General features: G+C 32.5%; 1 protein-coding gene and 1 long non-coding RNA gene across 9 annotated transcripts in view; one reads left to right on the top strand and one right to left on the bottom strand.

Moving 5' to 3' along the window:
* Window positions 1-670: 670 nt before the first annotated feature.
* On the bottom strand, window positions 671-21,362 carry LOC132913007 (uncharacterized). 2 transcript variants are annotated; one of them, XR_009659311.1, is made up of 3 exons: window positions 20,814-21,362; window positions 18,544-18,717; window positions 671-1,659 (listed from the first exon to the last, which is right to left on the bottom strand). It is a non-coding gene; the product is annotated as an uncharacterized LOC132913007 (long non-coding RNA). The 2 variants fall into 2 exon arrangements; XR_009659310.1 differs by lacking the exon at window positions 671-1,659 and having other exon boundaries at window positions 18,495-18,717.
* LOC132912979 (doublesex- and mab-3-related transcription factor A2) overlaps window positions 13,452-27,869 on the top strand; it is a 100,875-nt gene continuing 86,457 nt past the window's right edge. For 4 of the 7 annotated variants that reach the window (XR_009659300.1, XR_009659303.1, XR_009659301.1 and 1 more), the window contains exons 1-4: window positions 13,452-14,560; window positions 22,789-23,375; window positions 24,109-24,147; window positions 25,129-25,363. Coding sequence is in view for 3 of the 7 variants with exons in the window: in XM_060970849.1 (XP_060826832.1) it covers window positions 22,995-23,375; window positions 24,109-24,147; window positions 25,129-25,363 (655 nt within the window). In the remaining 4 variants the exon portion in view is untranslated. The other 3 variants (XM_060970849.1, XM_060970850.1, XM_060970851.1) reach the window with 3 other exon arrangements.

Below are 27,869 nucleotides of genomic sequence, written 5' to 3' on the forward strand. Positions count from 1 at the left end.
TTTCTAATTAAAACGCGTCGCAAATTTCCAACTGAAGCGCAATTTAGTACACATCAGAGACAAAATAAGGACAAAATAAGAGAAACGCAAAATATTTTGTATATATCGATAATATTACGATGTTTACCTGATTGCAGTAGATAGAATCTAAGTGGGGTCTCACATTTTTAATTAAAATCTTTTTCCCACGTAGTTAATAACGCACATACGCGTACTTATGGCATTACAGATACGAGAGAAGTAAGTAGTTTAGTGTATTTTTGTAACATTTCCATATTTACATCATTCAGTTCCACGTTTTGTAAGCGATATAATGCCGAATAAATAAATCACACATTCTTCGAGTATTTAATCGTAGCATTAAATATTTTCAAAGATTTAGTATAGGAAATAATGTGATAAAATGTCAAACTACAATTATATTTATAAATATAATTATATTCAGTTCCACGTTTTGTAAGCGATATAATGCCGAATAAATAAATCACACATTCTTCGAGTATTTAATCGTAGCATTAAATATTTTCAAAGATTTAGTATAGGAAATAATGTGATAAAATATCAAACTATAATTATATTTATAAATACAAAAATACCTAATACGCTCCGTTTTAACGATTCATTCATTTTTCAATTTATTTCATATCGCTTTGTCTACACATGCGATACAACGAGGAAGCTTTGTTTATTCGTCGTTTTTTATTTACATTCGATTCGCGGTTTCAACCGATATATGATAAACATTGCCAGAAACTATTTTTATATCGTCGACGTTCGACCGTCTGGCTACGCCAATGTTTGATATCTTCGTCTAACTATCATCTTGAATGGAAAATGGAGAGTTTAGCTCCGAGGAAGATGAATGGTATGGAATAAATTGGAATGCAACATTGCTACTTTGTCGACGAGGAGACGAACGATGTGGAAGCACTTGATGTGACGGCGGGAGGGCGAATTAGGCTCGATCCACAACGCACACTGTAAATGTAACTAACTTCATATCATTCGGTGTCTTATGATGCAACCGGATTACCAACGTTTACCGATCTATGCGATTTCTGAAAAAGCAAAGACTCGAAACAAGATCTTTTCGTTACAAAAATTTCTATCACGTCGATAACTTTAACGAATACCATCTGTTGTATGAACAAATCTTAAAATGGTTAGAGAAATTCACGTAGAAGGGGCAGGGCAAACGACCAGCACTGCGCGACCAAGCGAAGATCGCATTGGCGTAACAAACTTTGAATCGCTCATGCGGCCAGACGTAATGCTTACCTTAGACGGCAAAGGACCGACTCATAGCATGATATATCGAATAGAGATTGCCATTTATAACTTGAACAAGACAGGGATCTGCTGAAGACAAGCTCCAGACATTGAAGGACTTATTTTTTTGTGTTTCGTTCGACCGATCTCATCGCTGACGCGACGTGTCTTCCTTCTCGCACACTGATCCTCTCACCTTCGCTCGCGCACCATCTTTCTGATACCTCTTTTCGTGCCCTTTTTACTTTGTCGAGTACGCACGTAGCCAAGCCTCTGGTTCCGTCTTGCATAAACGACGATGCACCGGAGCTAACCACTTATCTCAATGTCATTGCACTTACACCTCAAAACCGAAAGGTTCGTTGTCTCTTGAACTTTGATTTTTATCGTCTGAAATAGGAATACCAAATATTTACGAAACTATGGAGTAATTACGATTATTTTAGATACGTACATCAAGTTAAAACTCGCTCCACTTTTTATTAACGGATTCAGTTAAAATTAAATTAGTCTATACGATATGATCGGTCTATAACGTATAGTCTATAGTCGATAAAAGGGTAGTTCGAAGACTTTCATATAATTGTGCCTCGAGAGCAATTACCGTATAAAATTGACAATAAAATGAACACTGTGATAGCTGAGCAAATCTTAAATCTATTTTCATTAATATACACTATCAATAACATTGTCAGGAACAAATCATTCCTGGGTACCTTCACAAATTTTCTCTTCGTCATCTTCTTCGCGTTACTAAGCTCCAGTTTTTATCAAATTACACATAAGTGAACTTCCTATGTATAGGCACTGGCTTTCTGTAATAGAAAGGGGATTACATATTCTATAAAAAAACTGGTGTTTTGGCAGAATCTTTTTTAATAAATTATGTATGTATGTCTGTATATATATATATATATATAATAAAAAATATATATAAAATATATAAAATATATAAAATATATAAAAAAAATATATATATATATTTTTTTTTTTTCGTATATCCGTGCGTACTCCGAGTGGCAAATCATATTTCGATCTTAAAACACGGTGGCTTGACGTTAACGACAGTCAAAATTGAAGAAGAAGAAACTTCGACGCAAGTCAAATGTTGCAACGTTAATCGTGGAATTAGAGAAATATCAATATGATTTCTCTTTTGTTTCCCACGCTGAAATTTCATGACTCTATTCGTCAAGATCCGTTTGGTCGGGTATCTAGCAGGCGATTAATCGCTCGTTTTACGGTCTGTGACCGTGTGTTGCTATTAGAAGACGCAGAGCTACAAACTTTGTGTGTAATTAGTTATGTCACTATGGTACTTAACAAGAGAAAATGATGAGTACTAGGGAGTGCAATAAATTAAGCTTTTCTTACAAGAGTAACTAGTAATGCATGGGTTAAGAAGATTGATTGCTTTGCAACTGCGTTTTCGAGGAACTGACATTCGCTGTAGAATCGTCGGTGCTGGCGAAAGAAAACTTCGAGCAACTTTACTACATCGTAGCATTTTTCTTTGAAAAAATCTATAAAATAAAGCTAAGAGCTGTACTAATACCATTCGAAAAGATCTGGACTGTTCATTTTGTAATTACTTGGAAAGAATTCCAAAAAGATAATGTATTCCATTGAGTATCATTTATAAACCGTATCCTATTATTAGGCATTGCGTTACCTTCGATTCGTTGGCGCATTCGTACAGTTCTGAAACCAAATATCGAATTGTTTCATTTATAAACTAGCTGGTCGCCCGCGGCTTCGCTCGCACAGTATTTGCGTTTATGTTTATTGCTCATTGTTTGAACACTCTTTAAGAGTTGAATTTTAAAAAACGGTCCAACACACGTTTATTTATTTTTAACGAGGAGTTGATATGTCGAACTTCACGTTTCTAACTTTAGTGGACATAGAGATACGATTATTCTGTAAGAAAAGTTTCACCCCTTTTTGTTCCTCCAGGGTCTCATTTTTATTTCCACAAATCCTTTCTTATTCCATGTCCAAATTTTACGTATCTAGATACAGCGATTTAGGCTGGGCGTTTATAAGTAGATCAGTCATTTTTACATTATATATAAATACATAGAGATGATTGAAAATCCAGCAATTACGATGCAAGGGGTCAAACTCAAACCGTTTGTGTTTCACGAGGCTACGTGGAGCGGACGAGAACGAAGCAATCAATGAATGCGAATACCGGAGTCATGAGGACAAAAGGGTAAACGCGTGAACAAGCGGCAAAAAGAGAGGAAAAGAAGGCACGGTGACGGAGGAGAAGAAATACCGGTAGAATTTGTAACCTAAGACGGTGGCAGCATTGGCAAAAACCTCGACGTAACAGCGACATGAATGTGTAAACCGCAGCAAGGTATTTTATTCCAGAGCACAGAACAATTTACGATGTTGCATGCCTGTGTTAACATATGACTACGAGATTGTTGTATGTTCAGGATGAGCATTGCACGAGAATGCAGTGACCGAATCGTGCGTATACGTAAGACAAACATGCGATCGTATGTGCATGTTTCCCGAAAAAGATCATCTTTGATGACACTTTATAAGTTAGCGAAGCGATAAGTAAAATTATAAATTGAAAGATCAAGCAGTGACATTGATTTGGTCAAGAGTCGATATTTTATTTCTGAAACACATTTTTATTTTAAACAGTTGTCATTTTCTAAATGTTCGATATTTTGCAAAGTCTATATACTCCATTTATATATTCCTTAATCAGTGTAATCATTGCGTACATATCGTTCCTTAATGATCTTACCGTTGAAATAACTTGATAATTATTAATAATTCGTGAATTATGAACAATTTGACGAAACTGACAATATCGGCTACAATTCGTTATGGTCACATCGATGGATTAATACGTTCCTTGTATGCAAATTATAAACCAGTTCCTGCGACTACTTTTTTTTTTTATTTAATACGAAAGCAAAAGTCTTAAATAGCAGTAGTGAATATAATCATCTTTTCATGCCAGATTATTATGTTTGAATTATCAGAGACGGTTGACGCGAACGATGTAACCTTAAACTTTGGATATACATCGATGGGACGTAATTACCATTATCGCTTCCTGCGTCTCTGATAAGACACATTCTCGTTTCTATACCACGAATCGTACTATCAATATCGTTTAGTTGAGTTGTTAATTAGATCTTGTTATGCATAGTTTTAGATTAAAATTAACAACAAACCTAATGCCCGTGAATTCAAATAAACTAAAATACTAATTAAATATTTATAAATATATTTATAAAATAAAAATATTAATTCTGCAACTAGGCTATTATACAGATTACCCGTTTAGTAATTGTACACGTTTCATTATGAAACCATTCATAAATATATTACACTTATACAAGATATAAAATATTCTATTGTATACCAGAAGAGAAATTTGGCCCATCTATGGTAAGATCGTATTTTATTTGTTTCCACACTACGAAAAATACAGAGAGCATGTTACCTCCGGCATTAGAAATTTGCAGTAGGGCTCAAAGAATTTTTCCGAACGATCGAAGTTTTTCTAACGAACGATGAAACATTGTATATCCGTTTTTATAGATTTCGTCTAACGGTACACTGTATTCTTATTTCGTATAAAAAAGATGCCAAGTAATGAGAAATTGTAAGATATTAAAAAAATGACATTATTTGTAATATCATCGTTTTTCTCAATTTTTCAATTTATGGAGTTGATCGTCATGGCTTCTGAACGGCTCAAATACATATCGATGATCGTTATTAGCACCTCTACTTGTCGAGTGAAATAAAGATACTTATATGTAATTGGAGTTCATATAATAGCAGCTCACGTTCAGATAAGTCAATTCGACCAATATAATCGGGCATTAACTGAGATTTCGTTTCAATAAATAGAATTTATACGACTATACGTAATTAATCGTCTCCGGATACGGAATAATTTCGCAAGTAGCAATCCTAACACTCGAAGAAAGTCAAAACAACGTTCAATTTCCAACTAACGACCGACATGTCTAAACTCTGAGTGTTGTGCCATTCGAGTAACATTTTACAACCATGTGGCGTTCGTTCTTCGAGTAAACGGACACGCTTCGTTTGGGACGTATTCTGCAACCTGCAAAACAATTTATGAGACGCGTATTGTCCCTACACGACGTATATACCAAGTTGTCCGAAAGCTTTCTTACGTTTTATAAGGAAATAATAGGAAATAATAATAATAATAAATAATGGGAAATAATAATATTTAATAATAAGATACACAACATTTTTTGTTTTATATTATAAATATGTTGTTATAAAATGGATCATACATAATTCAATAAAATAATATAAAACAAAAAATGTTGTGTATCTATTATTTTCTTATAAAACGAAAGAAACTTTTAGGACAACCTAATATATATATTATGACGATCCACGTACATTACGTTTCTCGTTCATGCAACGGGTATGTATAATCCACGTTAAACGAATCAAATCATATACAACCAGATCGGCGATCAACTATTTCTGCCGGTACAGTCGTGGACAAAACGTAGTCAACGTCACAGGTGATCGTCAGCCTGTCCAGTTCAACCGCGACAGAAAAGTTATATTTTGCCGCCGTGTGATGATTAATCATTATAATCGGTACTCTTTCTTTTACTTTTCAACCTATTCTTAACTCGCGTTCACGACCCTTATTCGTTTTGCAGAAATAACTATAATCGAGACGAAGATCAACAATACGCGCTGTTTCGCGACCATCTGCAGTATTTGCATAGCATCGTGTGTGTCATCGATTCGAATTGCGGGAAACGCGTGCGAAGAAAAGAAGAAGAATGAAAAGAGAAGAAACGAAAAAGTCAAACGGTGTTATTAATTCGATTGCTACTCTCAAAATGTAAAGTTAGCGATCTATGGGAAGAATTAATAAATAAAGTAAGATTTCACAAATACATATCTACGTACTTCTTGCATATAAAAACTATGTAATTGTTGTATATATTGCTGAAGAGTGGCAAAGGGCTATACGAATAATTTAAATTAGAATACTTTTCTCTAACCTAGCCTATTTTCCATATGTTCCGATAATCCTATTTTCCAATAATGGTGGAAGCAACTTTTATTTAACGTTACACAACGTAACGACACGACGGCACGATACTGTTTTATCATTGTGCGAGTGACAAATGTGTATTCTACAAACCGTAATTTTATAGAAAGCATGTAGTTTCGAAAAGTCGACATTAAGAGCAATAGACAAATAATTGAGAATGATCCAAATATTCTGGCAATGAAGTGTTTCGCTCTCCCTTTATAACTGCACTAGCTGTGCCAGACATACGCACATCGTATAATTGATACAACTGATTGTGAGTGTAAACACCAGATGAACAGGTGACAGATAACGTTGCCAAGTACAGGTTAAAACAGTGTATAAATTTGTTGTGTCTAATACAGTATACAGTGACTAAACTTGGTCTGCGACGTAGTTATGTGCTGCATCTTCATATCATTGCGCAATTTTATTTACCATTATCTTAATACACTATTACTAGCAATCTTGAAATAGTTATTTATTATTTTCCATATTGTTTCACTGTTTCTTTTATTATATATCAATATTAAGTCGCAACGAACTAGCTTATTTGTTGATAGGACTGTACTGACAATTACACCATTTTTAATATAGTAAGATGTTAAATATGTTATAGTTTGATTAAGAGTTCTTTTCTTTACAAATATTTCTTATGTACTCTTGCTTTCTTTTCATGTTTTTGACAATAATTGCCAAAATACCTTCGAAATACATTGGACGAATTATGGCTATCATTCTCATCATAAATATAATATTTATCAAAACAATCAGTGCTTAAAGAGGTACTAATGAATATAGTAAACAATAAGTAAATGTTGTTTGTTAAATTGTTAAATTATCTAGCTGGAAAACAATACACTCGAAACGATAAACTAAATAACATGTAGCTCATGTCCGATAGCTTAGTATTCCACAGATTCTTGGAATCAACAATAATTCCAATGCACGACAGCAGTCGTCTAAATGCTGGCTTCGTTTAGGTGCATCTGGTATTGACAAGAATACACGTAAGACACTTGTAATTTCATACCATCTCTACCATGTAACCAATCCACGTTAATCTACAGGACTTTGACCTTGATTTGCGTAAATTCTGCAGAAAATAAGCACTGCCCACACGAACAACTGACGCTCCAGTGCTCGTCAACTTTTTTCTTTAACGTCGTTCATGGAGATACAGCGAGACCACATCGCAGAGAAATACGTTCACCTAGAAAACATAGTCGATCGAAGGACATATTTTGTCACATTCAATATACTATACATGGATTGTAAACTGTTCTACTCAAAACAAACATAAAAAAAATAGTTTTGCACGATGTGATAATTTTATTTGATGTTTCTAATAACTTCAAATCACACGTAAAGTCGATTAAGTCAGCTATAAATGAATTAGATTATTTGGCAGAATATTTTCTTAGTCAAATCCTTGCAAAAATAAGAATTTACAATTCGTACTGAAATACAAAAAATTGGATATATAAATGCAAATCTAGAATTGTTTTAAAGTAAAAATATAGTAAAAAAAACCACCGCGTATCTTCCTATGTTAAATTTGCATACGATAAACATATAACTATATACAATAAATATGAGAATTCTAAAAGATCTATAAATTATTGGTTGTTTAAGGGAAGAGTTAAGAGGAAAATATATGCCCAATATATTTTACCATTTTCTTCTTCGATAGTACACAATATTATTTTAATTTTTTTAAGACACATATAGACACGTTAAACATTCTATATGCAACGAAACACGGAATGGCTGTAAAAGTGATAAAATCTGATAAAAATTCATATTTCCATGTACGTAGGTAACAATGCAATTTATATGTCACCGAAATGCAATATACATTCAACATAAATTACATATAATTGAGAGGGATGCAAAAAGACACAAAGAAAATTGAAATGCACTGGTTCGAAAACATATCTTTAAGCATCTGTGCGTGCATACGAACACGTATATGTACATAAACTTGTGTAAACGTGTAATATCGCATATACACATGTTGGTTGTTTATGAGTAACAAAAAGGCAAAAGGTAAGATAACAGAGTAACTGGAGAGAAGGAAACACGTAAACCTTACAAATGGTGTGTAAGACCCGAAAGCAATGAATAAAACGGAACAAAATAAAGAAAAGAAACAGCATTTCCAAAAAAAAAGTAAATACAGAGTTAAGAATAGAATAGAAGGGGATAGAGAAAAGAGAGAAAAAATTGTGACAAATAAGCAAAACAGACACGAAAACTATCAATGGATAAACAATGTGTTCGATGGCAAAAATTGTTTGCAGCGCAATATACACATCATAGTTAAAATATTTCAACGTTAAATATACAAGATCTTTTCAAAGATCTAAGTTCCATTAATATTTGGTCCTCGCTACATCGTGCAATTTTCTATCAAAAGAGAAATTTAAAGGCGTTTGGTTTTTACACGCGACTCCTCTCGTGCAGTTTCTAGATCGTCAAAATAGAATTGTCTACTATCACGCAAACTTTAATCAATATCTTCTTGTACATGTAGCTATTTTAAAAGCTATCTTTTAAACGGATTCATACAACTTTCTCCTGACTACGTATCTCATAACTTCGTTTATTAGCATCATAAAAAATAGGATTGTTATTCTTGATATATCAGATAAAGATTAATTGTTTCGAAAGGTAATAAATTCCTCAAGTCGTAGTTTCTATCATGTAAATTTGAATTATTTTGTATTGTAAAATATATAATCAAATATTTGTATTACTACCTAACTAGTAAAATTTATTATACAAGTTATTTACGTTGTATTATGCAGGACATCTTTTCACGAATTTGTAAAGTACACGTTATGGACCGGAAAACGTTAAAATATGATACTATAATAAATTCGAAAGTAATTTTAAAATACAGTATTATATCATTAAAGACAGTAAAATAATTTGGTAGAAACAAATTTTTAACGAGTAAAAAATATAATTTAAAACAATCAAATGCACAAAGAAACTTTTGCACTTATAATATCAAGAAACAATTCAATTGCCAAGTGGTAAAACCCAAAATATGCCAGTTTTCATGTAGTCCTACAATTTCACATAATCGTCGAGCAGCAAATAAAATAAGCTAACTCGACTCGCCGCTGTGCCGGAGTCTCCGCAGTTTTGTTGGAGCCAAAATATCACTTCAATTACAGGCGTCGAGATTCTCATTCTTTTTTTTCACGAAAATCTTTAGCCATTCGTATCGCACGAAATATGCTGCGTTGTCATTACACGCATGAAGAACTTTTATGCCGATTTTGCTAACATATTTTTCTTTCACAGTTTAATCACCAGTAATTTATAATAAATTTATAATTTTAAAAGATATGGTTACACAGATTGTTTCTTGATTAAATTAAAATCCTCCATAATTAAAGACGGATAGGAGATTTTGTAAATACCAAATCTGATAAAAATAAATATACAGTCGGTCACAAAAAGATCTAGACACTGTACAAATTTAATTTCTAGGTACTGTATTTTCAATAAATGCACAAAGACCAATAAAAATGTATATCATTGTGTTACGCTACATTATATAGATAATAGTGGAAAAATCTTCCGAGTTATTAATTATCGTTGTTTAAATATTAAAATAAAAACTGAAAAAGGACGCATTTTTCCGTCACAAAAAATTTCGAACAATTCAAATGGCAATAAAAGGGGATAGGTCCTTATTATTATTATTTTTTATTATAATCCACCAGTATCAGAATTGATTTTCAATAATTTCGATCTCAAAGACGCAGCACGTTCTGGAAAGCCAGTTGAGGCTAACGAACACGAAATAAAGGCATTGGTCGAAGCAAATCGTCGCATAACAAGACGGGAAATTGTTAAAAAATTGAGTTTACATAACTGAATAAAACTGAATAAAAAGATCGTCTTCCATTCTCATACAAAAAAAAGAAATTACATTCCAAACAACTCAATAGGTGAACTGCATCATCAAGTATCGTATTTTTCAAAGCATCGTCCCAAACGATACAATTTAAGTAGTTACACACTCCAGTGTAATCACTACGTTTGAAATCGTACTTATAGGTAACATTATTATTAGTAAACGTTGCGTAGAGTGATGGATGAACGTGCAATTGCATGGTTAAGGCAGGATAGTATAAATCACATTGGAGTAAGGGATCGACGGATATAGATATCACAACGTCATTGATGTTAGAGAAACTCAAATCCAAGCAAAAGGCAAGAGAGTTCCACGTATGGTTCATTTGGGCTAAACTGCACCAAATATCCGGGGAAGACGCTATCCCTCGAGTAAAACCGAATTCTAGTGGAATTTGACCACTCCACTTAACACAGGGCTGATTAAAGTCACCCTATGTAAATACGTAATTGTTAAAATAGAGGTCAACAATCTCGATAATACTATTGGAAAAATCTGAGTATAGGGAAAGTGGTGATGCTGTAGACAGGAATAACGAGAGAGAAAAAGCAATAGAAAATGAGAGTCATTGAAAATTAGAATAATATATACCCAAACATAAATATAATTGTACACCAACACATACGAGTTACGATGTCAACAGAGTCGAGAAAACAATGGCGAGTTACTGAAAAAAAGAGTTAAAAGGAAAAGAGCAGAAAAACTGAGTATTTAGTGACTTGTGATCGCACCAGCTAATTGGATCAGAAATACCATTGATATACAGGTATACCAGAACATAATGAAGACATCCAGGAGATGTTATCACCATATTGACGGGGTAAAAAAGTATATGTAGTTTGAGCACTGAATAGCAATCGTGACAATAATACGTTAATAAATAATCGTGAACTACCTACTAGTTGAGACGAAACTAATTTCATCTGCCAAATCTTTTGATCCACACGAAAATCGATAATTTTTAATTGCGCAAGATGCAATCAGATTAGTCAGAGGGATTTACGATTTAACTGGAAACAATTTGACGTAAGTGCTCCACGTAAAGATTTTTGTCACTGATCCGGCATCTGTGGAATGCGTAAAATCCGTTTCTACCGTAACGACAACAATTGTCGTGGTTCAATCAGTAAATTTAGTCGCAAGTAAAGTACTGCCGGGATATCGCATGTGCACACGTATCTTTCGTTGGCTATCGCACGGTGAATCCACTCCGAGAACGTTTTACGATCGTCATTTCACCCCAACCACTAATCCTAACTTCCAAGTCATCTAAACTCTACGTTCACCCCTGCAACGTTCCTATTTTCTCAAGTCACTAGTTAAGAACATTTGCTGTCCTGTCTTAATTACATATATGCACTGACCTATCTAAGTGATAAATATCGTAATGGATTCAAACCAAACTTTGTGATAATTTGAAAATTCTATATATGATCAACGTATTTTGTGGATTTTTATACATTGTATGAGTTAAATTTCATACACGCTTACAAGGTAAGCTATTCGTTATAATATTTAGTAAGCAAAACAAATTTTTGCCTATGTTTCATTTAATTTATTACCAATTGATAAACAAAAGTACTGGCATAGCAGGGATTTTCGTATAAAATTCTTTGTAAATCTATATATCTATATATGGATTTATATAGACAAACACACAGCCTATATTGTTGGACAATGGATAATTTTTAGTACATCGCACTGTACGATCAATTTAGTGATCAAGTATACTCTTACGACTTTATATCGAAAAGCGTATCCGAGGAAAATCAATATTTTTATAAAATTAATTTAAAAAATAACAGTACTGTAACAAGCGTGTGTTAATTAGACAGACTTAGTTAAAAGATAAGAATCAAGATTTATGTAGAAATTTGTAGCGATATTTATCTATTTAATAGTAGAAAAACAGTGGCTCGCATGTCCATAAACTAAGAGAAAGATATATAAAATATTTTATTTCACATTGAACGATTGCTATAAGCGCTTTGGTTAAGTACATATCTATAAAGCAAGAACGCTAGAACGAATAGAGGCATCGTTTATATAAAACGAAGGAAAGAGGGATATTAAATATAAAGCTGATATACATATATCAAGTCATTTTTGTACGGCAAGATTCGTTTTATGACTTGCAGCTTGTTTGCGACCACATTCGCACGTACATACTCTGTTTCCAGACTTGCAATCTTAATATCATCGGTAAATAATATATAAAGTTGCGTGAACTGTGTCATTAAAATGCATGTCACGTCTATCGTGATAGATTTGAACGTTGAAAGAGAAATTCATTATTTGCGTTACAAAATGTGAAATATTGCAATATCTATGTATATTGCTTATAATATATGAACAGAAGTATTATGTATAGTATACCTTTTCACACAAAAATTAAAATATTTATAAATATTCTTAAATAGGAATATTCTTTTGATTGAAAGAGAAAATTTGTATAAAAACTATATTTTACGATTTACAAATTATTTTAGAATATTTCTGGTTCCTTTGCAAAATAAAATGAATAGCTAATATTTAGGAAATCAAGTTCTATTGCTTTAGAGGAATGTTATTATTCCAAGCTATGAATATTCCCTGTGTGAATAGAAGTAGCAAATTATAATATTTAACCTTTTCCTTGACTTCAGCTGTATTTATTTAGACCGTCGATACATTGCAGCGTTTCAAAACACACAAAGATGTACAGCAGTTGTAAGAAGTTAGTGTATTGCATAATTAAATTAATTTTACATTTATGGGGAAAGTAATTATATTGTTACTCACTCAGGCGAATATTATCAACTGCACAGGTTACTTCACAACGGCTTCACGTAATTACATTTGATTTATTAATAAACTACATTTATGGTATTATCGAAAAATCTATCTTTCTCGTATCGTGTGATTTAACATACTACGATATTTGAAACTTTATTCTACACGCCATATTAACAAAATCTGCTGCGATACTAATCGAAGTTGATCTCGATGGCGTTCGATATATCATCGAGTTCGTTTGCTGACGATAAATGATGCATTTAAAGACGCAACACTCTTCGCGCGCAAACGAGCTTCTTACTTCTTACCGACGACACATGCTTTTGTGCACGTGCGTCAGTCAGATAGATTCAATCGTAAAAACTTGACGTTCATCTAAACCCGCGTGCCACCTCCATTTATCCAACCACCACTCTCGATCGAAAGACCTCTCGCTCTCCTGAAAGCCGAGTGCCCAACGTGCCTCCTCCCAGTGCCAGAGACGTGCCCCCTCCCAGCCGGTACCCGCGGGCTACCATGCACCTCGTCGGCGTGCCGCTGCTACCAGCACTCTTAGTGAGTTACGGGCCGCATGCAAGTGCGCATTAAATGTGTCGGTAGTGTGTCGTATTCGTTCCACTCGCACTTTTCCACGTTTCACCATCTAGATTCTTCTCTCAGTATATTACCAAACCATCGCTTTTCATTCGAACGTATTCCACCCGATGGAGCTACATCAGCCGGATACTCGGCGTGCTTCTTCACGCTCCTGCACGCTGTTGTGCGATGTATCGTGATATTTCTTCGCTATAGTGTTAGAAAGCTTTCCAAGAAGAGAAAGGGATTCGCGTAGAGCAATACGGTCAATTTTCTATACAGACTCGTAGTCTCGTGTTTTGATGGACATCATCGACGAAAAAAGATAAAACGAGAATCAATTGTAATGTATTCCAATGGAGGGAACTGCCGCTTCTCATTACATGAGGGGGAGAAGCAGAAGTAGGAGGAGAATAGAGTAACACACGGGCATGAGAAAGACGACGGTACGGGACGAGACACTTGAAGTGCGCGGCGCGCAGGCGGAAGTTCGACGTGCGTTGTTATGTTTTTTGCGGAACTAAATGTGCGACGTTGTTATTTGCCACGGATTTTTTGATCTGTCGTTTTCATTTCAAAACTAGTGTGTGGTGTTGATGAGATCATGATCTTTGCTTGAATTGCCTTTATGAATCGTTCGAATCAAGACAGAGAGAGAGATAATATGAAAAGACTGAGCAGTGCAATAGACCAGCGAGACAGTGTAATAGAAACAATTAAAAAATAAGAGAAGGTGACAGAAAGAAGAAAAGAATATTTGCCAACGAACCGGTGATCGCTATCGTATTACGTAGTTTTGCGTTTGTGTTGTTAATAGCAATGTGCATGCGTTGACGTGTACGTGTACGAAAAAGACAAGACAGAATATAGAAACATGTCGGTCTGCTGCGCGCGCATGTGATTGTTCTCCCGCGAAAATGCAATACAAGGTTAGTACTCATCGCATGGTATCAACTAGTATACGTATTTTTATAAAATGCGTGTAACGCGTTATTTTATCGAAAAAAACTGTCATTCGGTGAACACATAAAATTGTAATTCAAGGTTATGTGTAACATAGTGTTTTCCTAACGGTTGTGTGGTTTTATACTTCAAGCATCAGCTTTCATTGGTTGCCAAGAACCTGAAAGTATAACAAACAATCTCGTCGGAAGCAAATTTTTACTTCGATAACGTTGGGTAAGATCACGGTATTTTGTATTTCTTTTTGCTTTGCTTTTGGTTTCTTTTTATTCTAGTAAAGCGTTGATCATATCTCAAAGTAACTATCAATTTCATGGCCGTTCATTTAGGCGTGTCGCTAAATTGTTGGTTTCTGTATACGGTAGCTGAGTCAAAGCTCTATACATATTTTGTACATATAGCCAGATGCGTCTGAGTTGGTAATAACTTTCCCACGAATAATGCATCGCAACCATTCGTTTTCCCTTGCGCTATTGCAAAGTTTTGAAAAGGAGACACGACTGCAATATTATTGTAGCTATGTACACATATTCAAATAGATTCTTTAAGTGCTTCATGTGCAATATACACTTCATGATACGTAAGGAAATTAGGGAAAATTATCATTTACGTCATATAATAGTATTCTACATACACATAATTCTGCATTCTATTCGTAATTGTAGTCCCAAGAAATTTGACTATTAACTTAAACGTATACTATCCGCAACAAAATTATAAAACATGTTTCGTGTTTCTTAGTCTGTTATTTACCAAAAATTGTTGGTTAGCGCTTCTCGGTGTAATAAAGTGACAAAAAAATCAGAATGAACAAGTTAAAATATAATTTTTCTTTCGTCGACAAAATTTCTTGTGTTTTTAACACCAGGTACAATTTTTTTTTAACTTATTATATAGAATAAATTGTAATAATTATATTGTGAATAATAACATTTGTATCGCGAAATTGATAGTGCTATATTTTTCAGCTTATCTGAATATTTTGAGTTTTATATTACGGAAGAGTCGATTATTAAATACATAAACTAACTTTAAAGGAGATTTAAAGCATTCACTACATCGCATCATAAAATTATCAAAATTATCAGGGATACATCTTTTCAGAAGACAGCGTACAGCCAGGTGTCTCGTTTCTGTTAATACATACGTACGAACTCGCAGAAAGATATTGAAATGGAAATAGAACGCTAAGTCGGAAGCTATTTGTAATTATTTTACAATTTTAAATAATATCTATTTTCCAGTTAAAATTTTTACAAACGGAAAAATTATCTGTAAAAACTTTAATTACGCTTTGATAATTTTGCAATACTATGCAATTATGTAACGATAGTTATTAACATCATAGATCATACATCAGAGTGTTTTTACAGAACTACTTTGCTATCAGTTAATGTGTTTAGTAAAATAATATCCCGATATTACTTTTTACATAATACTATCTGTCATCAAAAGTGTTTTTTACACTTGCCACTAATATATCCTTATTTACAATTACAAAATTTTATGCTCCTTTATATAATCGAATTATAGATACAGTTGACCTTTGACCGATCACTCACGAACCAATCTATTCAACTTGTTTAAAGTTTTTATCATGACAAATAATGAGATTGAAAGAAATTGAAAAGACCTGTGTTACTTATAGACTATTAATTGTAGTCAATTTAGCAGTTATGTTATTAAGCGAGAAATAATAAGAAAAAGATGTAAGAAAGAAATAGACAAATGAAGAATATAGAATGATATCTTTCATTTATTATCGTAATCTTCAAAATTATCTGTATTCTTAGCCATTTAATGAGTAAATAGTATAACTAATGTACGTTTTCTCTTCTTTATTACTTTCAAACAGATTTCTTTTTTAATTGTGGGAAATATTTTGTGTTTGACTAATTACTAATGATATTAATAGATAATTCAAAGCAGATATAATGTTAAAATTTAAGAGCAGTTTCACCAAAGACAAATATATTTATCATTCAGTCAGTTAATAAATTTTAAAAGACAATACTATGTATTGTGTATACCCAACATTGTGTATAAAAGTTAATTTGTTTAATAATGCTTTTTTCAAAATTTACTTTACTGTAAGAACGCAATATTTTATTAATAGCATAGAAGCTAAGCCCTTTGATAAATAATAGATTATTGTAGATTCATTTTTAAGGAGTAGAAGAAGTCGTCACGTGTTTAAATCCCGCATTATTCAAAAGTTAAATATAGTTTTCAATATCCTGAATATCTTAGTGCCAATCATGTGATGTACCTATTTATTTCCGCAGAAAGCATTCTTAGTAATAAATGTGTGTATGTTAGTTATTATAAAGTTTAGATACGTAGGTTTATGTTGCATTACAACATAGACGGCTAATAACTGTATGTATATCAGAGAATATATCGCACTAAATGTAGTATATCACTTTTGTATGTTTGTTATCCATATTTGTTAACCCATTAACAGAATCATCCTTTAACCAGAAATTTTTGGTGAAAATCTCTTTAGAATAATTACAAAACTAAAAATTAATAAAAATAAATCTGTTTTAGTTAACAAAAGCGAAGATTTGTTTCACCGTTAAATATTATAACGACTATAATACACGTATTTCGAATATCTTGTAAATTACATAGATAAATATAGATAACTCATTTACCTCGGTTAATAGGTTAAACCGGGAGAAAATATTTGCTGATAAACATTTTTGCCCTATTCTTCGTATCGTATCATCCCTTACTAAACGTTGTTTGGAGCGTAGCTAAGTTGGAAGAGAGAGCAGGGACGATTAATCATGGTCTTGCCGAAACGAAGCGAGAATCTGCTGAATGTATACCTAACATGGCGCAACATGTATTTCTTGCCTCTGAGAGTGCGGTTTTTCGATAGAGTGAATCTTCACGGTGAAGATTCATTGAGAAACAAAAAGAAAAAAGAACCGAAAGAATTAAACTGGTTGATATATAAAAGAACAAAACGAACGAATGAAGTATTCGATTCGCGTTTCGTTCGAAATTGCCCGATACGGTTTGATATTGCAGAAAGAATGAAAGAGGAGGAAAGGCAGTCGATAAGAAGATTGCGACGTTACTTAAATAAATTTCTGTTAGTGGTTTTTAATATTGTATGATATATCCAAATCGCATGATAACGATAAAATAAAAACAAAAAAATCGATAAGTAAAAAATTGTAGATACAATTGAAAGAGCATTTTCTTTTATGGCAATTTTATAATTTTTTGTCAGATCGAATAATCGACTAATTTATAATTTGTAAACTTTACTCGTAAAGTCTCATTTGTTTTATTAACAAACTTGTTATTGTTACGCAAAGACATTTATTAATACTAACAATTAGTGACTTGTAAAATTTCGCTAACAATACTGATTTAATTGTGCGAGACAGCCCTGACCGTGTAAAAATATACTTTTTCTATTGTCACTTAATTGTCAATAAAGTAAAAGTAGTTTTTGTTTATATAAGATTTTATTTTGATTTAAAATTGCACTTCAGAAAAATGTAAATAATGTTGGTCGCTACAGTAGAATTTCTCTCTTTATTTATCTGAACGATTTTGATTTTAATTAATTGCCGGTTTACTGAACTACCGATTAAATTTATTTATCCGAGCATAAATACCTATTGAACGAGAAATTATAGTTATTTTCTGTAAAATCGTTGTTTCTCATTCAATAAACATTCAAAGAGGATACAAATAACGAAAAGCTCTACATATACATTTATTTTATATTAATAAATTTTTAGTATCATATTCTTGCAATCAGGGATATCTCAAAACACAGTCTGTTATCAGAACTGTTTTTTTCATGACTGTTGCAAGTAATTTCTACAGATATTTATAGTGTGTTTTAATAGTGATAATTCACATTTTAGGACAAAATCTGGTAAAAGCAGAGTCTCCATATTTTTGAACAAATATTTATACATACTTTTACATGATTTTCGCGAAGTATATCAACAAGAAACATAGTTGGCGTTGGAGAAGACATTGTTTATTTCGTGACCGTTGCAGAACTCAGAAGAAGGTTACTCGTTTGTTTCCTTTTGTTGGGCTGGATCGCCGCCGGCACCTTTGATGCTGGTACCCGAATTATGTATCATTTCTATGAAAATGTAAAGGTTATAACTACGAAGAAGGCAGAGAAAGAGGAAAGAAATAAAACAGTAGTTCTGTGACATTTTATGTTTCCGGATTCTTGTTTTACCGTATTAAAATATAATGTAATTTTCTCCAAAAATCATCTTAAGACTTCTTTGTTATCTGAAAGAAATTGTAACGAGTTGGTGCAAAATGTTTATACTATGTCCAATGTTAATGGACAAAATTCAACCAGATAAGATATTCGCGTTATAAGATATTAAAATTCTTTATTACCTTATTTTGTTCTTGCTCCTATTTGATACTCGCTACTTTACGTTTCTTTTATGTTGTTTTTACCGACTAACCGTTCCACTGCGCTTCCTGTCGCATTGTTTTTTAACAGCAATAATTGTAGGTAAGAAAATACGTTTCAAAGTATGGCGATTACAAATTCCTGAAAAACATGTGCACGAACAATTGCGATGAGATTTTGAACAAAAGTGGAATATGTACCTTAGTGTACAGATACATATATGAATTTAATTGTAATTCTGATTTCATTCATCCATTTATCATTATGATTTTTTTAATGGAAATAATAAAGAATAAAGCAAGAAGAAATAAAAAATTAGCCTTTGACTTTACAGACAAGTATGAAATTTAATATAGCGTTTACTACATAGTGTAAATTAATGAATAAAATGTCTTTATTAGTTGAACACTTTAGTACTAAATATTCTAGAATATCTGATTTTCTGAAATCGAAGCACTTATGCAACTGAATTGAAAGTTTTCACTCTTAAATATGGAAGTAGACTAAGGTTTATGTATACAAGATACAAGCAGTTATCGATCCATATGTGTATCGTGGAAACCGAGACTAGCATGTATTTTATTACTTTGTTCAATGCGATAAGATAACTTTTTTTAAATGATTCCACTATTGATAAAGATTTTTGCAAACGTTATTTGTAGTCATCGAATCATAGACAAATAGAAATTTTCGAAATTATTTCGTAAATCAGCATAATCCATCATCGCTATCCACCAGCATTTCGCAAAGTACTTCGTACAATTATAATTATTACAAATAAAATAAAGAATTTCAGTCGCCATAATTATTGTTTCAAATATTCTGCCATTTTCTTTGAAATACAATTTATTTCTCTTTAAAAAATCATTGGTCCTTTTTGCTTTTTAATACTAATCTAGGTAATGTACCAATTTTAAATGAAATTACGCGATACAAAATGCTATATTATATAATACAATTTTATCGTTATATTCAATGTGATTTTAGCTTACGATATAAAATATATAAAAGAATAAGGAATCGATACATCTGAAAATTATTCAATACGAGGTACTGACTCATTTTCAAAGATTAGTTGCTGAAGTGGGGAGAAGTTGAATATAAAAGTATTATTACTGTAATTTAAAATGTAATGTGTATTATGCAAAATAGCAATTCATTTTTTAAGAAATGCTTTGAAATAAAAATATATATTTATTACATAAATATGTAAATATATACTTTTACGTGAATAAAGAAAAACAAATATATGCAATACATTGTGATTACGTCAATTGATGTTAAAAAAGTTTAGATTTTAAAATAATCTTTCCAGTTCCAAGAACGAGTGACAATAGCAACGACTCTACACTGATTCAGATACCATAATCCACAATTATAATTTACAGTTAATTCACAGTTAATAATGTTCTGTTTTCAATGTAATCCATAATAGCTATCTATTTACGTAATAGTTTAATTTATAATATATAATAGTTCTGTTCATAATTATACAATCAGTACAAATAGAACAAACTCTAAAAAAGCTACAAGGGTCAAGACCAACTATGTGCTATATGTATCAATGAAATTATATATATATACATTATATATGAAAAATATAGTTTAAAGATATAAAGTTCAGGTTTCTCTTACATTAGAATAAAGCAAGTTTACCAAAGAACTAAATGTAAATAAGAATTTATTTATTAAAGCAGTCCCGAATTTTATATTTCTAAATTCTTTACGATGCATCTGACGATACATCTGAAAACATTTCCGAGACGCATTATCATTCGGTCAGAATAAAACTGAAAGCGACTTACTTGACTTTATTAACATCTAATATCGTTGCGACCTTCGTCATTTCATCCGATGATTTTCTTATATAGGACAATTTATAGATGGATATTAGACTGTATGTTAGATACTTTGCGGTTAATAATTTATCTGTACCTTCCGTGTAAGTTTCCAACTCTCGGCTTCTAAATGCCGCACTTTTTCAACGAGTAAACTAACTGTTTAATTGGATTCTGTGGATCTTGGTTTTCCTCGATACGCGAATAGCGGGTCAGACTCGAAATATTCTCTGGTCACTGGGCGATCGGTGCTGACGCGCTGATTTGCGACGACTGCACGTTGCCAGTCGAATTCGTCGCCAAGCTTTTCTTCGTTGCCACAGTTGATATCTTTCTCCACAATAAATCAATTTTTTTATTGCACTATCACTCATCCTCGTACTAGCGAATCGTCTAAAGTCGTCGTGCTCGTGAAAGACGCCTTTAGCGAAATTAGGAAACTACCAAAGCTCCAATGCTCTTGCTTCGGTCAATAGAAGAACCAGAAATAAAATAAGAATGCCACACGTTCGTGGGTTTAACGTACCTTACGTACTGTGAGTACTTAAATCGAACAATACTGAATCCTATGACGACGGACTAGTACTGCTTGTTGATTGGCTATGCTTCAGGATTATAATGTATGATTACTGTGCAAAAGTCTGTGGTAATAATAGCAACAACGATAACTTGCATAATCTCTTTTTTCTGTAGATCTTTCTGTAGATTTTTAGCTCGGATATAGTCAGAGTTACGTTCTATAAATAGGAGAAAAGAAACTACTTGTGAGAAACTGTTATGCTATGTAGTTACACATTGTTCGTAATATATGTAGACATATATGTACATACAAGTTACATATGCTTAGTATTCAATAGGTTTCAGATTTCTGCCGAAAATTCTGTTAACCGCTGCTACAGCCTCTCTAAATACATACTTGACAATACTTCTATTTGGTTGTATGGCACAAGCACTAGTTTCATTTCCTATTGTATCTTTTCGATAAACCGCTGTCTGCTGTTTCTATTAACCATTCATAAATTCTGGCAGGAAGCTTTCATTATGCAAGCATCGAACTTCGCGTTTAGCTTTTCTGTATCTTGACATTCACGCTATTTTTTCTTATCGATGCTACTGTTTATCTCTTGATACACGTTTCTTTCCTTAAAACGAATTTTCTCAGTATTTTTTTGTTTTTAAACGAACAGCGAAATTGCTATATATAGACGATGCCAGTTCTTAATGTTATCATAACGTAATATCAGTTAATGGAAATTTTCAAGATACTTTTTCATATGGTATATATTTTTAAACAGACATAATAATAATTAAACACAAATACTTGCCAACGTTCAGGCATAAAAGAAGCACCATGTGTTTAATGTGGCAACATTTGATTGGACGGTTCGGTTGTATAGTCTATCGATGTTTTTATCATTACTAGGTATTTCAGTGAAAGGTAAAGTTGTTCAATTAAGCGGTCTTTCGTCTAGCTGGAAGTAAATGCGTTTGTACAATTAAAAAAATATTTCTAGATAACACTATTTGCCATCATCTCGGTTCATGAAGTTTGAACCGCGACCTTTTGGGTTGTCAATTGAGTAGACTTAACGTAAATAATCAACGCAATGCAATGACACTGATGCGACGAATGAACTCCATGTATAGATATCGTAATTGAACGAGATTGTTATTATAATCTTTTATACATTTTGTATTATTTATAACATTTTATAAATACCACTATCGTTGTATTTTTAAAATAAAGTAAACCTTTACGTAGTACACGTATCTATCGTGAAAACGCCACAACCTTTCGGAACTTTTTATTCTAAAAGATATATTCTCCTTTTTTCGATATAACTCCTAGTAGCTGTCGCAGATAGTAAAACATTAATTTGATTATTTGTGACACCATATCAATCGCTTATCTACAAAAATCCTGTCTTTTTTCATGTTGCAGAATGTGAAACTCGAATTGGATAGGAACGTACGGTACCGAGGATCGATTCTCCGCACCTCGAACGAACGATACATGTAATGTACATCCTTTCGACAAGCATAAAATATTAGAAGATTAACGAATCGACAGCTTAGCGTAGAGCTGTGCTTGAAATATCTCCTCGAAATTATTCTTTGTAACGAGAAGACTTCGAATCGAGGTCACCTATGTACCGTGAAGAGAACGAGCAAAACAGAACCGCAAACCTGGTTCCCCAGCAGTCAAATGGTGCAAACACGTTTGAGCATCTGGAACATTCGCAGGACAGCATGGAAAACGGGGACGAGGTGGTTTCCACACGGGTCCAAACGGACGCATCGTCGTCCACCAACAGCACGCCAAGACCACGTGCACCACGAAATTGTGCCCGATGTCGCAATCATCGGCTGAAGATCACTCTAAAATCGCACAAGAGGTACTGCAAGTATCGTTATTGTAACTGTGAGAAGTGCAAGATCACAGCCGATCGGCAACGAGTGATGGCGCAGCAGACAAAGCTAAGAAGACAACTGGCGCAGGACGAAGTCAAAGTCAGAGCGGCAGAAGAGGTTAGTCTTTTTCTTTTTCCTTGTAAGTACACTGGCGGGCATATAGATAGCAATATTTTGTTTTCATAATTCGTATAAAATATATACTATTTATTCCTAAAGTAATATTATTACACTATAGAGTAAAATATTTGCAAAACTGTAATAACTAGTCAAATAATAAGAAGGTGGTGTAGGCAAAAATATATCTGAAATGTATGAACAAAAAATTATTTGCTTTATTGTTAGAAAGTATTTACTTACACCTATCTATATGCTTGCTAAGTATCTTTGTGAAGATTTTTTGTTATTCATATTAGCGAGATGCTTTTATCTTTTTGAGATTTCTTAACATAGATAGTTTTTGAATACTTTATGAATTCTATGAATATCTCTTCTATGAATTTTATGCTATGTATACTATGAAAATATCTCTTTTATAAATTTTATGAATTCTATGAGTATTCATCAATATTTGTGTATCTGTACAAATTGATTGAATATCTATACAAATTAAGATAAAATGCAGTCAACTCTTCTTAGATAGAATTATGTATTTGATATTCATGAGTTCTGCTCAGTTTAGAGTCGAAATGTATTTAATGGCTCTGATCGGAATTTCAAAATTTATAGGTTTCCTATTGTCTTTATAATTTTGTATTATTGGAGTAGATTTAGGATTTTAGATCTTTCACTACGCAGAATTGTATCGATATCCATATATTTCAATATTTTGTGTGTTATTATATTGTAGAAATTGAAGAAGACGAAAGTTTGGAGATCATATGAAACAGTAGGTACATTTTTAATTTACATATTAGAAATACATACAGAATTTAAAATTTACGTTATTATTTAAGATATAAAAACATCAATTTTTTATGTCTGCTTTCTACAATATAATAAACAGTATGTACTTGATCACAATGTAAATTGAATGTTACACATATATCTATACATGCAATATCTTTTATTTACTTAGTATGTGAATGTATCTATTAACCACTATACGTATAAAGAGAATTAAAATTTTCCTAGTTATAACTATGATACAATTAGTTGGAGCTTCATTAATATCATCTAATTAATTGTAGTATACATAACACTTGAAATAATAGTTTCATGCAATGTTTTATAATATTTGAATAAAGGTGGAATTTTCATTCAATCACATATGAAAATACAACTTAAAATCATATATAAATAACAACTATTTTTTAGAAAATTTAATTCAGAAATATTAACTAATACGTAATTTTGATCTTTCAAAAAAAAGATTGCACAAGGTGACAAACTTGCAACAAATTTAAACAATTTAAAGGAAATTGAAGAAAAGTATTTTTTAATTTTCCTGATGAAAATTAATCATTTTTATCAATAATTCTGTAAATAGCTGTATTTATATATATTTCACACTCTCGTTTCACCCAGACGTTCTAACTGTTATCACGTCTGACAAAGCGAATAGGCCAGATCGTATAAATCTCACGGAACCTGCATGCCTTTCAGAAATAAATCATCTGATTAAGGAGTACACCATTGGTCTGAACCTTTGAAACGTTGATTTGTAATTGCTGATACTGTAATTGCACGAATAAAATTGCGAGAGGCTATGATTATTTCGTATTTCATCACGCTTTTAATACCGGGTTAGGATACTTGTAATAAAGGAAAATTGCTATTATGTTTCCTGTATAGCTCTCAGCTGCTATAATTTCAAACAAGTCGCTTGTATCTTGTCAACTTCCGATCGTAATTGATCTTTCCTTAACAGGTGGATCCACTGCCATTTGGTGCAGAAAACGATCGAGTTTCGTCTATTCCTCAGCCAGCTATAAGTATCGAGGGTAGTTACGATAGCAGCAGTGGCGATTCACCGGTCAGCAGTCATGGTAGCAACGGCATACACACTGGTTTTGGTGGTGTCATCAGTATTCCTCCTTCCAGAAAATTACCGCCGATGCATCCCCATACCGCAACGATCTCCCACTTGCCGCAGTCGCTAACCAGTGAGTAGTAATAATCTTCCTACTATTATTTTATCTTTTGAGCATATCGGTATTACGTACAATGAATTAGTTCCTCATATTGTGTATATTGTATTAATGATATCAACGTATTTTGCTATAAACTTGCTTTCAAATAGCGTATGGTTAGAACGATGTGCGTAGAATTTGATATCGGACATTTATAGAGGTGACTACATTGCAAAATATTATTGCAATATATTTTACTAAGAATAAACTGCATTTTTAGTTTTTTGTATAATAAAACCGCAAACTTCTTTAATGAAGCTTTAAAAGTTTCATTAAATGTCACGCAAGCGCGTAATAATCAAGGACTATTGTTTGAGAAGCTCGTTTCGCCAATTCATTCGTTCGTCATCTTCCGAATCGCAGAACATAAATTACCATTAAAATTTGAAAGTGTCCATTAACACAATATTTATAATACGGGATCGTAGTATGGTTGACTCTCCATTTGCATTACTGGGTCATTTTCGAGCAGTAATTTTAAATAATTTTTCATTTTTTCTATATTTTCGTTTAAATTTCAATCTACTTAAGAAAAATAAGGTAAAACGAAAAAATAAAACCTATTGGATGATATTCTAGAAATTTTGAAAAATATTCAAGAATTTTTTAAAACATAAAATCCTAAAAGGGACTGCATGAACTTAAACGAACCAGTATGCAAATGATGTCAGTAAAAATAAGATTACAGACGAAGGGGATGGGTAAGGGAAGGATACATTTAATACGCATGCTCATAACCTATTTACTTCCATGTACTTGCCTGTTGATGAATATACATGTAATGTGTACGTAGATATATACACATTGAAAACCGGGATTACCTACCTGTTGCTTGCGTTGACTTTTAGCTATGACTTTTAGCTCCCCTCTTCTTCACCTATGAAACTTACCCTCCATACACAGAGCAATCAGTCTCTGTTGTTTTCATTATCTCGAGCTCAATAATAAGATTGGGGGCATTACTATTATACATACTATCGCACATCTCGTTTCATGAAACGTTAAATTTGTTTATACACGAGTATACATTAGTATATATTATACTGAAAGTGATGGATTTCAATCCCATTAAATTATTCCAAATTCCATTAAACACATTAGCACATTACTGGTTTAAATTGTATGGGGTGTTTTGTTTGTTCCGAGTTTCTTTAAATCTCTTACATTAAAATAAAAATAAAAGTCCCTTAATACATTTTTTATATGATTTTGATCATTTTGCTGTGCTTCAAGTAATTTCCTTAATAACGATAGCGTTTATAATATAATATACTTCAATTATGTTCGAAACAGTAAACGATCATTTTTCTTGACAAATTGCATAGAAGTCGAAATTTGGTTGATAAATTATTAGCCGCAGGTTATTTTAAAGTTGCTATAAATCAAACTGTTTCTGCTTATTTTAAAACATACATATATACCGATCGCTTATATTATTGCTAATTGTATCCTCATGTTCATTAATTGCCTGACTGTTGATTAATTTGTTTTTCAATCTGACTTTCCAAATATTCATAATTCTCACCTGATAAGTAAAATCTATTCTTGGCTAAAGGAGAGATAATTAAATAAATGAACCAAATTATAAATTTAATTTACATTTTATGTTTGATATATTTTTATTTCTATATTTATTAAATCGTTATATCTATTTTATTGATCGGAATTACATTTAAAATAAATCTGATTGTTTTGTAAAAGATGTTATGAAGAAGTAATGAAGACATTTTATTACTTGAGAGGATGCATAAAGTGTGAATCATTTACTGGTTAAAGAGCAATTGGTACTTTCTCATTGCTACTTTCACATATTTGTATCGCGTTCTCTTCATAGGTAATCTTATTTCGCTTAAAACAGTGTACCTACATACTACTTACAAAGTATAGATGTTCAGATAGTTTGAAACTACTACAATTGAAAACAATCTCAACGACTTTCTTCCATCTTGCAGTTCCAACGTGTCAGTCTTTAACCATTCCAAACTAAAACGAAATAATTGTAAAAAAATTAACGACTAGATAAGAAGACCTCCCTTGTTGGAAGACTTTGAAACAAAGACCAGTATTGAGTAGTCGTTGTCAGAAGACTATTACTTAGCTGTGTATGCATACACGAGCTATTATATCGATTGCAATTACCGTATAAAATATTATTTGAAGACGTTCAGTTAATGAAAGATCATTATTCTTCTCGAACACAATTCGACCACTATACTCCACTTCCTCGAATCGAACGTTTGTTACTGATTACCTATAGCTTTCGCGTCTTACGACTTTGACCGACGTCATCTTAACGACGAGAGACATAAAACGGACCAACTGGAGGAAGAATATTCTTATGGACCGAATCTTCAACGACATAACTTCAAACAGACTACTATTAACTCCGTTTTACAAATGAACAAGCTTTTAGAGCGCAAATTCGAGATAGAGTAATCGGTGTATCTGAGTTTATAAATTAAACGGTTCATAACACAAA

This window comes from Bombus pascuorum, chromosome 12 (genome assembly GCF_905332965.1).
Source record: "Bombus pascuorum chromosome 12, iyBomPasc1.1, whole genome shotgun sequence".
NCBI lineage: Eukaryota > Metazoa > Arthropoda > Insecta > Hymenoptera > Apidae > Bombus > Bombus pascuorum.